Raw genomic sequence first — 15,095 nt, forward strand, 5'->3', positions numbered from 1 at the left:
CTCTCTCTCTCTCTCTCTCTCTCTCTCTCTCTCTCTCTCTCTCTCTCTCTCTCTCTCTCTCTCTCTGTTCGATGCGTTGCGGGATAAACTTCAACGTAAGGTAACCCGAAAGGAAAGGATGAAATAAGAGGAGGTGAGGAAGGAGAAAATAAACAATCCAAGTTGAAACCTGCAACAGGTAAAGAGCAGAAGGCAATTGGCAAGTGCGACTTTAGCCGTGAACTGCGATCCAAGGGAATTTCGATCGTATCGTATTGCGAATATTCGAGTAATTGTATCAATTAAGTGCGATACGCGAGAAATCGCGATAGCTCTCGAACAGAATTAGAGGGATTTGGTTTAATATACACGAATTAATTCGCCGCCATTTTCCCACGAATTACAGCTTATTCGATTCGAATGTGCGCGAATACGTCGCGGGAGCTTTCGCACACTTTATGGATCTAATTTAAAGAGCTTTCCCTTCCATTTCGAGCGAATCAAGTGAAACGACCGCGGAACGACACACTTTTATTGTGGCACATCTCTTCGTAATTGGGTCCTGCGCCGTATCGGAAACAAGGTAAGACCGTAAAGCGAACTCCGCGTGACCTTCTTTATGCCGTGCTTTGTGCACAGGTCTGCGCGCATTATTACGCTAATAAAAGCAACGTCAAAAACTCGATAAGGTTTAACCTTTCGATCGTGTAATACGGTACTCGGTATGTGTGTGTGTGTGTGTATATATATGTGTGTGTGTGCACGGGGATATTTAATTAATATTAAAGAGCACGAAGTTTAAAACAGTTAACGCGGACGAAACGGAGGGAGAAAGTGAGCGACGAAGTTCAGAAATGAAGAGAGAACAAGAGTTTGCGGAACTTCAAAAGTTCTTCGAGCGTTGATAAAATGTCAGTCTCTCCAATACGCATGATACGGCGATGAAGAGCACTCGGAGCGCTAGGTCACGTTCTCTCATCGCGCATCAGGGAATAAAAATGACTGGATGTAACCGGTGCGGCCAACGACTCGTTCTGCATAACGCCCGCGAAAATCGATACTCGGACCCCGCGATTTCGCTTGGAATCTCTGAAATGCTTCGCGCGCGCTGCCTCGCCGGCATTTATGTATTCCCGGAACATACGCGCGGTACGAAAACGCTACCTCCACGGCCTGCCCGTCCCGATCTTATCGGCGGCCAGAGCGTATCTTCCTTGAAGAGAGCTCACGGGCTAATTCTATGCTCACGCGGCGGGAGAAGAAGCATCGAGGAGAAGCAATGATACGTTCGAGGCGCGCTCATATTTGTTTCTTGCAAGGTTCTCCGATAATAGCGACGCCCATGGTTCGCGGAATCAACCGGCCAACTTAGCGTGCAGCAATCTTCAACACCTAATTTCCTTGGTACTCAGTTGCTCGAGCGAGAAAACTTCGCGGTTCAATTGGTGGATTCGAACGAACGGCCACGCGATGAATGCCAAGTGTCAAACCAGAAGAAAATGGTGTTTCTCTCGTGAGAGAAAGAGTTGTCTTCAAATAAATGCGAATGCGTAAAACAGTCGCACAATGAAAATTAATCTCGCTGATTAATCCCGGCTGCAACGAGACGTGCATATTGTATGACCAGCAATTTGCGTAATTACAGAGATTAAACGTCTTCTAGAGGATCGCCGCGTTGCACGTACTGCTTTAATCCCAGCATCCAACTCGCTTTGGAATCCTGGTATTAAGTGTAATGAAATTCTCGCGTGGTATCGCCCGATCTTTTCTGTTGCCGATCATCTGTCAGGTGTCCCGCTCGGATTGGAATTCGCGAACAAAGTTATAGCGTTACAAGTAGTTGCGTAACGCGTGTGTGCTCTGAACGTCGCGAAAATTCGAGATCTTACAGTAAAGTGGCGGAGTGTGCGAGGATATGAAGGATGATGCGGTTGTTCTTAAGGATTTTTTTCGCGAAGATAAATTTAAGTGCGCAAGAACTTCTCTCCGGTAGGTGCATTAAACGCACGACAGAACACCGCCGTCGCACAAAAGAGAATCTCTCATAACGCGCGTTTACGCTGATCGTTAAGATCCGTCGGGGCGGCCATGACTGCAACTTCGCAAGAAAAAGCGGCTTTGATTAACGTCACGACAGAAGGTAGGGCGATGTGTTCGCCGCGGCTCGGCCGCGAAGTGAAATTCGCCGAACAAAAAGCAAAATCAATGAAGACCCGGCGCTTAGTGAGAAACGCGCCCTTCCATCTTCCGGCTTCTCGCGGGACCCGACGTCGGCGACATAAATTGTCCCGTTGTTTCCCGTCCCGGCTATACCCAGACTATTTATTATATGACTGAACATTGATTGCACTCTGGCCACCCGGGATCTTGCGCAATGGACATAAATCCCGATAAGCAGCGTGTTCGTCTACCTAGCAAAACGTACCAACTAACCACCCTCGTTCTCAGCGCGGAGAGTAACGATCCCGCTTCATCAACAGCCGTCCGCGCTCGGGCCGACCTCGGCCATCGCGTTTCAGCGCTGGCGAGCGGCCAAAAATATCTTACCTGGACGATTTCGCCCGCGAAGACGTTATCTCGAATCTTCGAGCCTCCGACAAGCAGTCACCGCTCTCGATCGCGTCGATTTCGATCGTTACGCCCGCGTTTACGACGCTGCTCCGGCTACCTCCGTGACGCACGGCACGAGCAGAGAGGGACTATCCGGAGCGTACTGACTGAAACTACCCGGAGAGAGGCGAACGGAACTACCCCGCTCGGCGAAGACGACCGTCACGTGAAAGGTGGTGGCGCGCCACCAATGTGTCACTTCGTGTACTCCGCGAGGTCGAAGTCGCGCCGAGGACTGATTTTCGCGTGCGGACGAGGCACGAAGTGGGAATTCGTCGCGGGTGTTCGCGGAACCGTCGCCCCCGTTGCGCCGACGAGATCGATGCTCTCGCGGAACTGGGAGCCTCGTCCCGACAATGGCAGCGCACGGCTCTAGTCCGAGAGTACAGTGTGAGCACTTACCTGTGTCGCGTGCGTGTACTACCCACTAGTTTGCCGATGAAGCAGTGAGGCTCGGCGGAGAATCGCGAGGGTGTCGCCCGGAGGGCTACCACGGTCGATACGCCGACGCCTGCGCAACCCCTTATCTTCGACCCCCCCTCCTCGCCGCCCCTCTCGATAGCAGGGCTCTCGGGGACCGCTCGCGTGCACCCTCCATCCCGTCACGGCGCGTACAACTTGGCGCGAGGGTAATGCCGAGGGATGAGAGGTGCTGAGCGACACGGGGGATGAGGGATATAAAAAAAAAAGCAAGCCACCCTCGCCTACCCGTTGGTATTCGTGCGAGATTGTTCGGTGCATGTCAAACACGGGCCGCCTACTTGCCGACTGGAGATGAAGCACGCTTTCCTTACGTAATTTCGCATCCTTTCGCACCCTCTTGACTGTTACCTTCGACATGGGGAGCGCCGTCCCCTCATGGAAAGCGGGACGGCCATTTCGGGGGTGAAGATATTTTTTTCGAGAACTCCACACCAAGCCGGAAAATCGATGGCGAGATGGGGAGAAGGTGATGTTTTCTTCTCCGGGAGTGGACCACGTTCGAGGAAACGTGGAGATGTACGTGCTCGGGATTGAATGGACGCTCGAGCGTTATTAAGAACGTGGGCTCCGACATCTATGAGATTCTAGTGTGTCCGACTGTTGTATGAAGTCGAAGTTTTTATTGAAAAGTTTTGCCTTTCAGCAACGGCGGCGCGCCAGAGTATACGATGTTGAAGTTACGTTATAGAAACATTTTCTGGAAAGAACCGAGCTGTGTTCCGAGCAAGTCAATGATCCGCGGAATGTCTCGTGGATTCCCAGCACGTTTATCTCGCGTAACCGTCACCCACCGGATAAAACAATTGCGCGAGTATAGGACAGCGAGTGTCAGTGCATTTAGTGGGAAAAGATGTTCGCCAGCAACTGTTGTTTCGCCGCACAGTTATTCGAGTTCGCGGCTAAGGGTGAGACGCCTCATCGATAATATCACAACTATATGTGCTGATGGAGAACGAGTGTCAAGGCGACGTCATCAAGAATGTAAAACTTTAATGCATGTTTGATGAGATCTTTCCGTGAAGAGACGGAAGAGGAGGAGGCATACCTGCATGTAGCATGCATATATTTTGCACTCAAAGAAGCGCAACCGTGGCATACACGCGCGCGTTTTAAGGAAACTCCAATCGATACGCGACAAACTTCCTTCTCGAATGCCTCTCGACGAGCTCGCCGGTCGCAGACGGAAGGAGCGGCAAGAAGGCATACGCCGTCAGACTTCTCGTCGGGCTGCGGATAATGCGCTCGCAATAAGAAACGTCGCGGATATGAAGTAAAGGTCGTGCTGAATCCGCTGCGCACTTTATTGCGGCCCGACACGTTCTCCGTTATCGAGCGACAGTTCTTGCCCGGCCATGTCCGATCGGCGGAATTATTCGCATGCGATAAAATTACGATCGATGTCACGGTCAGCGCTTTCGCGACGCGGCGTTGTGCGCATTGTTCTCGCTTCGTACTTCCTCTGCCGGAGAAGAACGTCGCGGCTGCTTCTTCCGTCTTCAACCCTCGATGCATCTGAATGTATGATTGATCGCTCGGATACGTCCGCCTTTCGTCGCCAATGCGCGCATTACGCGCCAATGATTACAGGTCGCATCCATTGTCTGCCAGACGAAGTCTTTGTTCGCTTTGTGACGTCTTAAGTAGCATCTTGAACAATGCCCGTTGAAGATGATATATACGAAACCGTGAGCAGCAGCAGCAGACAAATCGAACGCCCGTCGAACGCTTGTCCCGGAACGGGCTTGATAAGGATAGCCGAACCACCCTCGAAACTGATAGGCGCGCTTCAAAGATTCGCACCGGCTGCAGCTTTAATCGCGATAGGTCGAACCAGTCTAGCTCGGGCCTTCGCGCGCGGGTCGTTTGTTACAATTTTTCCGCCACCAACCGGTTTTAGTACGCGCCGGCTTGTCGTATGTCTCATTTTTTTTATCGTTTTCGCGCACGTTTGAAGGATGGGCATCCGGGTTGCATTATTTCCGAGATTTATATGATCTAAATTTAGCGCACGGATAAGAGCTCCGCATGTATTATGTATTCGCCTGCTGAAGACTGAAGAATAACAAAGGGATGAAGGTTTATTTTACGCCGCAGTTAGTTAAATAAACATCCTTATTTGCGTAAGAGGATCCAGAAGGGCGAAACCTCATGCAAAGTTTCCTCACAGTTACAACACACGCTCTAACATCACAGCTCCTGTCTGATCATTGAAATTATGAAATTTTGGGCTTAATCAATATTTGTAGAAGTGACTGCTTCGGGCACACATCGTTTTGCGCTGGTCGAAACACTCTGACATTCGTTCGCCTTTTGCTTTCAGCAACAGTCTATCTCTGCAGCTTGAAGAGAAGCGATCTGTCTACCCACCAACTCAATTCGCTGCGCGCCCACTACCTCGTTGATATACTAGAGACCTCAGTTACCAACCAGTCGGTCGATCCGTACCGTCCTCTCGTGACGGCACGACCAAGTAAGCAGCGCGGCTCGACTGAAACCGGAGACATGAATGCCCGCATCGCGTAGCACAGAGCGTTGGACGAAGAGGGAATGGTGGCCACTGCGACCACGTCCATCCCCACCAGACAGCCAAACACCTGAGCGTCCCTGGCAGCAGCAGCAGCAGCTCGACCGGGCGCAGTCATTATTGCGCCAGTCTAACACCCGCCAGCGATCTTCCTCGTCGCGGTCGTACCGTGTCGAATTTTCCAGGCGATTTCCGAGATCTGTTGAGACGGTTAAGCGCACAGTACTCGACGCGCTTGGCAAGGGCGTGCGTGCGTTCCTCCGTGCGTTCCGCGACAGAAAGGCAGAAAGAGAGAAGGAGAGAGAGAGAGAGAGAGAGAGAGAGAGAGAGAGAGAGAGAGAGGAGAACGGCCTCGTGGCACGCCTCGTGGTCGCCTCGCCTCGCGAGCGAGCGCGCTGATTATCGTCACGGTACCCCGGCGGATACGATGAGACTCTTCTCCGGGAACGAGGAAAATGTGACGTGAGAGACTGGCCTTCGGCGAGAGTGCGATACGCTCTGCGACGCGACGCAGTCAGTACGCGGGCGCGGGTTATCCTGCAAAATGACCGCCGCTCCGGTGAGGAGGCTTCCGTCGACGGCGGCGGTGTGCTGCTGGCTCCTGGTGGCGCTCGGTGTCGGTCAGGTGAGTATGTACGCGGAAACCTACGGAATTCCGACGTGATACGTTTCAAACGCGCCAGCGAGCGCGCCGGAAGCCGCGCGTTTGTATGCGGATACGTCGTAGTGCTCTGTCGAGCGGTTCCGCGGGAAACCGAGCAGCATTGCGGGGGCTGGGATTAGAAATGGGACTTGTCGTGCACATCGAGCGTCGAGGTGGGATTCCTGACGTTTCGGCGTCGAAGAAAACCTCGCGCGACTCGTGCGAATGAATCGCTTCAAGATCGCGTAACGTCCGAGAAAATAATCGATGAGGTCACCTCTGGCTACTAACTCCCACTTGCATTGCTCAACAGCTTGTCATCGAGTCTCGTTCGTGTATCGCGGTCTTTTGGTTATTATCATGAATATAATTAAATGAAACCAGTATTCGATATCCAAAGATCATCGAAAGTAAAAGGAAATTCATTTTACAGTTCATGAGTGAAAGGAAATGATTGAAATTAAAAATGAGTAAAAGGATATAAAACTGGAATACTCCCCTCTCTCCGTATACATAATCAATAAATCAAGAGGGCAAAATTTGCTGTTATGTCCCTCGAGATACACATTAACATATCCTTTATCTTACAATACTAAGAGAACCATTTGTGAAATAAAATCAAAACAAGAGACAAAGAGAGAGAGAGAAAAGAGAGGGAGAGATAGAGATAGAGAACGCAAGAAAGATGATCAATAAATATTCAATCGACAAATGACATATGTAAAATGCGAGTTTAATAAATTAGAAGAAGTCAAGATGCAGTAATCGCTTTGGTACATACGCATCAATTAATCCAACGAAGATAAAGACGTTCGATTGCAACAAATAAACGATACCGCTACCGTAGACGCGTAAACTAATTAGATGTCAAAAGCGAAACTTAGGAGAATGATTCGATGAGAGAGATTTGATAAGCGCGCACCGGCTTGTTATTCATTCTCCCTCCCCCCTTCCCCGTCTTATTTGTTCACTTTGTTAATACGCATAATGCCTGACGCGGTAGAAAATCATAAATGCATAAATCATCAAACGAGAAACGACACTCTGCAACGTTATGCCGTGCTGACTCAAATTACATGCAACCGCGACTTCTCTCAGCAATGAATATGCAAAATCAATTTATATTTTTAACGGCGGACGCATATATTATCCATAAACCTTGAAGAGACACACAGCTGCAACGGAGCAAAACTTGCATTAGCATACGCGCGGCAAACAATATTCAGGCACTTTCTTCCTTTCTCGAGTTGTGTTCCTTCATGTTTGCTCTCTTGTCGCTCCTTAGTTTTACCGCAATAATGCTCTGATCGCGAAGAATCGGGATGATCATTCGACGCTCGCGAATATTTTGTCACATCTTTGTAGCGCCTGCGCTTGACTGCGGGAAAGAGGGAATAAGAATCGAATAGCGCAGCAACTACTTGCAGACACACGTCGCGTTCTTTCGTCGATTTCCATCGCGTGCGATTATATCGCAGGTGAATCTCAGTACTTAATGTGTGTATTTACGGCCGCGCTATTCCTAACTTATTACGCACGCGGCATTAACGGGAGACTACCACTACTAATTGCTTCCCGCAATCTTTGCGCAAATGTTACGCGACCTGGCCATCGCGGAGAATTAGCCGAATAATACATATTATGCGCTACAGTTATCCATTTCAGCTGGCGTTTATTCGTTTCCCATTATCTGCGTTATCTCTTCCTATTTCCTGCTGCTCACCTAGCCGTAGACATTCCCCGCATTTTCCAACCAAACGTTTCACTCGCCTAAGATCACGAGCGAAAGGCAAGGCATGATTGGCATTAAAATAAAAACAAATTTGTCGTGTTTTTTTTTCGCACGGTGCAGTTACGCGTTTTCTTCAGACTTCGCTGAGCAAGTCGCAGTAATGCATGCAAACTAGTTTCTCGATTTCATCGTCTCGCAACAAAAATATCGCGACGACTTTTCTCCCCGCGATAACGTGAAAGTACTATCGTTCGAAAGCGGCGTGAAACGGTATTTAACCGACATGAGAAAATCAACCCTCGAAAGCGTGCATTTCTGCTTCAGAATGAATGCACGATCTCTAGCTCATATAATTGAACCTTTTACCAAATTATAGAAATAATTAAAATAAGCCTTGAGACATTAAAATCTCGATAGTAATCTTGAACTCTACACCGTGCTTACTTTCCGAGTTTTCTTTTCTCATCTTTCCTTTATAGTTACATAAATTTTCTCCATCTCTTTCCTATTTCTTCTAAGCTCGGAGCAAATTGCCTTGTCGTCTATCGGTATTAAAGAGCGATGTATTAAAGAGCTAACGCTGCAACTCTTTCGTTCGGCCCGAAATGTATCGTGGGACGAAAAGTTCCGAGCCTCAGGGTCCGCCTATTACGAGGTGGAATGCACTGGATCCACGAGCACACGTGCGAGTGTGTGCGTGTGCACAGGCGTGTGCAACACGTGCGGCAGCGACCGTCTGCCTCGGTCGCACCGCGCAGTGCAGCGAGTCCCAGCGAGTCTCAGCTTTATACAGTTAATCAAAAAATCTAATTAACGAGAAGCTGCTCCCGGCTTCATGGGTGGTATGCCGCATTGTTTATCGCGCATCCTACTGATTATCATTTGTTATTACTAACGTCGCGACCTTTAGTACCTTAACCCTCATTCCAGGACGACCGGCGTGTTCGCGCGCGACTATACCCACCGAGACTATACGAGATTCCATCTCGCTCGAACGGAAATGAAACAAGTGTCGTGCGTTTTAATGCCGCGCGTTTACCTCTTTTGCGCAATAATCTCGACGTATTTCGAGCAAATTGCAATAAATTTAACGTCTAACCGTGATTGCTTGCAAATTAGGCTAACAAGCTGAAGTCATGTCTTCGCTGTGGCGAACGATGCTGCAAACAAATCTGAGACTGCTAATTGGTCGACTTCACTTCGGCGAATGCACCCTTCGTGTATCTCTCAGTCGCGGCCAATACTAATTACATCTTGCTCCTTCCCTTTATTGATGTGTTTACGTCAAAATTTCAAGATGGTCTCTTTAATGAGACGCACATACGCATTGCTTCGGGTAAATATTTCGAATCAGCTGTTTGTACAAGTAGAGCGAAACAGCCAATTATTGATCGCTCTTAGTCATTGGCATTCTAGAAAAATCTGGCTTTTCTTGTGATCGCCGGCGGTTGTTCGCAATTTTATTTATGGAGTTCTCTTTTGGAATCATTAAGTGCAAGGCAAGAAATTTACCTGCGACGCTGGTGGTATGAAAAACCAGGTTTCGTTCTAGAGCGTTAATGTTTAAGGGGATGTCAATAATTGAATATTTTTTCACCTTAATAACAACATTTTCATCATGTTCTATCGTTTATCCAATTAGATATACATTAGCATTTTACGTACAATTAAATATTTTGTTTCGACGCAACTACTGTGTAGCATAACAGAACAATAACAATTGACCTCGCCTTTCTCTCTCCCTGCAATACGCATCAGTTTACATATATTGACGAAGGGAGAGTGGTCACGCGTGAGCTCGATAGAAATTTTAATTGCAAACGAGCGCATCTCGAGAAACGCCAGCAAATTAATTGAAAATACGTGTACGTCGCGAATTTTCTCTTTCCAATGTTCGCGCAACAGCTGGGAATATTACAACGTGGTGCCTCGACACTAGGCGGCCTTATTGAGCGCGCGGCCTTACTACGCATAGCTCTACTTATGCTACTGTATTAATATTTATGAGGTTTTCGAGCGCGCAACACGCACATACGCACACGACATTATTATAGAGGGATAGCGCGTCCTATATAAAGCGTGACGCGGGAAAGTGATAAATTCGGGCCATTACGTAACTGGCCACGCACACTTTTGTAAGACAGCTTATGTAAGTCGTGTCGGAGAAAACGAAAGAAATATTTCTCGCCGGCGAGCGGGCGTTCAATGACGCATTATGCTAACTCATTATCCGTGCGTGCGCGCGCGCGCGAGAGAGAGCGTACAGCGCTGTCGTTGGCAAGTCAAGCTGTGGGTAGGAAGAATTTGTGACAATCGACTATACGGTGAATGTTAATTGCGTGTAACTAATGGACGGATGATATTCTACGTCGCGAAACAAAGGAGCTGTCGTATAAATATATAGGATGTCCCAAGTCACAGTTGCGTTCATTTGCGTGCATTCTCGAAACCGGTTTGCGGTAAATTTGAGATAAACAGATTCGGTGTAGACTTTGTGAAACGAAAAGACATCGTAATATTATCGACATGTGTATGCATATATATATATATATATATATATATATCTTGTGCAAGTGTTTTATACATTAATGTTAGAACGCTCTTACGTGAGTCGTTCGAAAAGTTCGTAGCCTAATATAAAGTTAGCACAAAGGCAAATTTTTACAATCATATTTCAGAGTCTTCCTTTATTAAGGTCAAGTATAACATAGATCTGTCGATTAGTCTCTGTTTGACAATGAGCCAAAATGAGCTTCGCGAGCGATGGGTTCTGCGTTTTGTCTCACACTAGCAAAAGATGAACAGTTTCATTGTTTCTCGTATTTTTTGGCATAACTTTGCCGCAGTCTGGCTTTTAGATGAAAGATAATCGTCTATGGAACCTGAGCTTACCACTTCACTCCAAAAACAAGTCGGAACAATGAACGTACAGAGATATTCGCGTGCGCTCACTTTGGCGCACTGTCAGACTAATCGACAGACCACTCCATTCTGTTATACCTGACTTAGTAAAAAGAGGCTCTGAAATACAGTAATAAAGATTTGGCCGTCTCCGTATGCGAAATGCGCGCCGTCTCCGTATTTGGCTACGAGCTTTTCGAGCGATTCTCGATTTGTCGCACGCGACAACATTAGCGGTGACAGACGACGGCATTTACATCCCCGTCGCCGTCGTAAAGTCCGCGCGCCAGCATCGAAGCATTTGATCTTTGACATTGCAGAATTGCCGTATTGCGACGGCGAGAGATCTCAGTCGTTTTTCTACCTCACGTGTGCTCGAGACGTTACACGATGCCGTGTGCGTGTGAGCAACGTCGGATGAGCTGGTCGTAAAGGCAGCGCGCGCACTTCAATGACGCGGTATCAGATCGCGCAAGGTAAAATCAACCTAGATTATTTAATTCATGCTCACCTGCCTGCGGTTCTTGCTGTGCGTCCCCGATCGCGCCGCGTGTCCCCGATCGCGAGGTGCGCTGCCGATCGCCCGTGGAAAATCCTCCTCGTTGCCGTCTTCTCGCATCGCACGCGATATCGCGCGCGCGAGCCTTTCGAGACTGTGCACGCGCATATCCGTCTCTAATATTTTACGAGATGATACTAAATCATCGGATGAAATCGCGATTATCCCGAGATACATCCTCCCTAGCTCGTCGCTTATTCGTAAATTACTGTTACTCCGGTAGCCGATAAATCACGGCTGTATAAATAGCGGCGTTTGTTAGTCTCTCATCTCGCGGACGGCGAGAAAGAGAGAGAGGAAGTGCACCAGCTCCTCTGTGTGCGCGGCGATTTTTGCACGCGCGCGAATACGCGCACCGATAATTTTCCGCTTGCGTCCGCCGCCGCCGCCACCACCAACACCATCACCACCACATTGGCCAGCTGCAGTGAGCGGAAATAAAAAGCGCGACGATAGTGGCGCGCGATTAATGCAGTGTCTTCTCGGCGCACGCATTAACGGCGTCGCGATGTTACCCCACGGACGATCTCAGGATGTTGTTTTGCAAATGCCGATTGACATGTTCGTGCGCGCGCCTCGCGGTACGGCACTAAAACTACGTTTAGCCAACATTAACGTATCTTGCGCCGGTTTATTTTATCGCGTCGCGGAATTTACTGTCGGTAGTCCACTCATTAAATTCGCCACGGCGATGTGTAAATATGTCCGCCGATGGGGAAGGCAACCTTTAAGTTACAATCTATTCAACATGGAACATAATGTCGTAAATCGGCACGGGTCGCGGCAGTGCAAAACGTAAAGTAGAGTGTCTTTATCACAACTGGCCGTGCCGGCTAAACGTATAGTAAAATACCACAAAGCGGCGATCACAAATAGCGCGGCTTTCCATACCGCTGAATACTCTCGTTACCATTCGTGTCGAATCGTTTCGCGTAGATTACCACGGGTCCGCGCAGTTAGCCCTCGCGTTTGCTTAATGGAAATCTTTACAGCGGTATCGAACACATTTCTCCGCCGCGCCAAGTATTAACGAGAGGCCGCGACGGGAATTATTCTCATCTCGGCTCGACGAGCGTAAATTGTTAATTCGTTTCGGGCACGCGGATGTATATTTCCCCGGCCGCTCAGAAATAATCGAAAGTATCACTTTCTCCCATTTTTTCACACAGAATGACTCGTTGAGAGCAAAGAAGCAATAAAGAATCGTACCCTCTAAGGCGAAAGTATTAATTCTTGTACACGCTATAATCCTGGACATTTCTATTATTTTGGTCTTCAACCCTTACAACCCTGGCGGCTCTTTCAGCAGCTTTTATTATCTTTAGTCTAGAACTTTTTCGTACATGTGAAAGGGTAGGTTGGGAAAAGATGTGAGACTCCCGCCGCATTACTATAGTAGCTGCTTGGATTTTAAGAGTTAAATATATATATTTAAACTTTTAACGTAAAATATATATCCATATACTGAGTATGTACATATATTCTACGTTTTAGAAGTTTAAATAATCGTATTTAAAAACTAAAACAATAAAAATATCCAAGATTAAATACGTACCTAGGAATTGAGGAGCTTAAATTTTACTTCTTCTTACATGAACTTGATATCAACGGAAGAGAAACGTTCGTTGACGCAGTATATCGAGTAGAAATAGGTAGATTATTCGTGTGATTTCATATAGAATATTTCTTGGAGCGTGTCCAATAAGAATCCAGTCCGATTCCCCAAAAATAATTATGAGTTTTGGGGAAATTTCGATGCGGGTTGTTGAAACTGACAGTGGAACAATTATTCCGGGCAATTTACTCGAGGGTTTAAAAGACACGTGATAGCTGCATGATATCGGAAATCTCCCACGCGCACGGAATTGTATTTGGCCGAGAACGTAGTATGCGTTTCGCCAACTTGATCGGAAACACTACGGCGCGCCTCACTTCACCGATCGCCGTCGTGTCCATTTTCGGAGAACGACTACGGACCAGATAGTTCTGCCTACGCTGCGCGGTCGCGGCCTACGTTCGGCCACGATAATAAGTCTTTTCTTTAAGGTTGCGAAAGTGCGAGAGGCTCCACAGCATGGCTATGTAATATCCTTGGTGATCGGCCGTCACGGACACGTTCGTGCTCGGCGCGTCACCCGTTGCGCGTCCCCGGCATATCGGGAATCGATAGCGAGACCGCCGCGTCGCGTAAAATATCGTCTCGTCTTGATTTTAGCTCCGCGTTACTTCCCCCGGGTTGTGAGAGAGAAGTAAACTTCGCGGTTTATTCCTGTAAACATGTGGCCGATCCGGCCAATCGAGCCGCGCTCGTATCAACGTTGAAACCCGCGGGCTTAATAATTGAGAAAGCCGTGCGGTCGCGATGTGCGAAAGCCTGCGAGACCTTCGAGAAAATTGCAGCGTCCACCTTGTGTCAGGAGATATTGGATTATCCTCAAATCGGAAATATCGCGCTTTTCACAAATCAAGAACGGTTGTACCTCATCTCGTGGAAGAAGTCGGATAATTTTTATTCACTGACGCGTCGCACGAGGTCGAAGTCATTTTTTACGCGATGCCAAGTCCTGATGATGGAGTATCGCGTGCAGCAGATCGCAATTTTGGCATGTTAGTTGCAATTCAGTGGTCCGAATGATTTCGAGGAAAACGGGTGAAACGAGCGCGTGTTCGCGAGGGACCAAACGATGCATGCGGCAAAAATTACGGGATCAGGAAATGGTGCTGCCTATTCCTGCGGCTCATCAAGCATCGCGTTACGTGATTTATGTACGTAGCCATCCAGCAGTGACGCGAGTCTACCTGGAACCATGGATTGTCTCAGCGTCAGACCTTACTCTCTCGCTTGTAGAAATCGATTACAACCTGCTGACTAATCGTTTAATTATATACTGGATCGCGCGAGTACCCGCGCACATTCCAAGCATGACAGTCATCTCGATTCCGCTACCTCGTCGTGATCTGCTTACGAGGAAATCGGGATACTCGAGCGCGATATTACTTTTAATCCGTCCAAAAAGAACGATTTTCATCGTTTCAAGCATCAATTGATAAAATTTATATTTGCTATTTAAATTTAATCAATTAAAGCAATGTGGAAATACATTTTCTATGTGTATAATAAAAGCAAAATTTAAAATATATTCAGCTATACCGAGAGAGAAAATATCTAACAAATAAAAAATATTTATTCGATGAATATTACAATATATATAATGACACACATTTACTTGTACTGATATAAAATATTTTTCAAATAAAAAAATATTACGTTCTCGTAAAACTTCAGCTTTTTCATGAAAGCAGTTGTTTACTCTATTTAAATAAATAAAAAAATTTAGATTCAGATGAATATGTTACCAGTACCCGCCGAATAAATATTTTTTATTCTTTATATATATATTTTTCTCTCGGTGTATAAAAGAAGATTCGAAATTATTCCACTGAACCAATGGGATACTATGTACATATTAGGACCTTAACTTAGTTTCCGCCCAAAAAATACTGAGAAAAAGCATTTATTGTAAAAAATTTATTTAAATTATTTCAATGAAAGTATTTTCCATCACTTTCTACAACTTTTTGCCATCTTTCTGGCAACTGGGCGATACCATCTCGATAAAACGATGTTTGTTTCGAAGCAATCCATTCGTCCACCCATTCTCGC

General features: G+C 47.2%; 1 protein-coding gene across 3 annotated transcripts in view; it reads left to right on the plus strand.

Moving 5' to 3' along the window:
• The first annotated feature begins 5,691 nt into the window (after positions 1-5,691).
• The window catches only part of LOC116844736, a 34,306-nt gene continuing 24,902 nt past the window's right edge, over positions 5,692-15,095 (plus strand). The window contains exon 1 of one of the 3 annotated variants that reach the window (XM_032816693.1): positions 5,692-6,221. In XM_032816693.1, the coding sequence (XP_032672584.1) occupies positions 6,141-6,221 (81 nt within the window). In that variant the 5' untranslated portion in view covers positions 5,692-6,140. Of the gene's footprint in view, positions 6,222-11,219; positions 11,349-15,095 lie in introns of those variants that run through there. The other 2 variants (XM_032816691.1, XM_032816694.1) reach the window with 2 other exon arrangements.

This window comes from Odontomachus brunneus, unplaced genomic scaffold (genome assembly GCF_010583005.1).
Source record: "Odontomachus brunneus isolate Ranch 3 - 2012 unplaced genomic scaffold, Obru_v1 Obru_scaffold_045, whole genome shotgun sequence".
In the NCBI taxonomy this organism is placed as follows: domain Eukaryota; kingdom Metazoa; phylum Arthropoda; class Insecta; order Hymenoptera; family Formicidae; genus Odontomachus; species Odontomachus brunneus.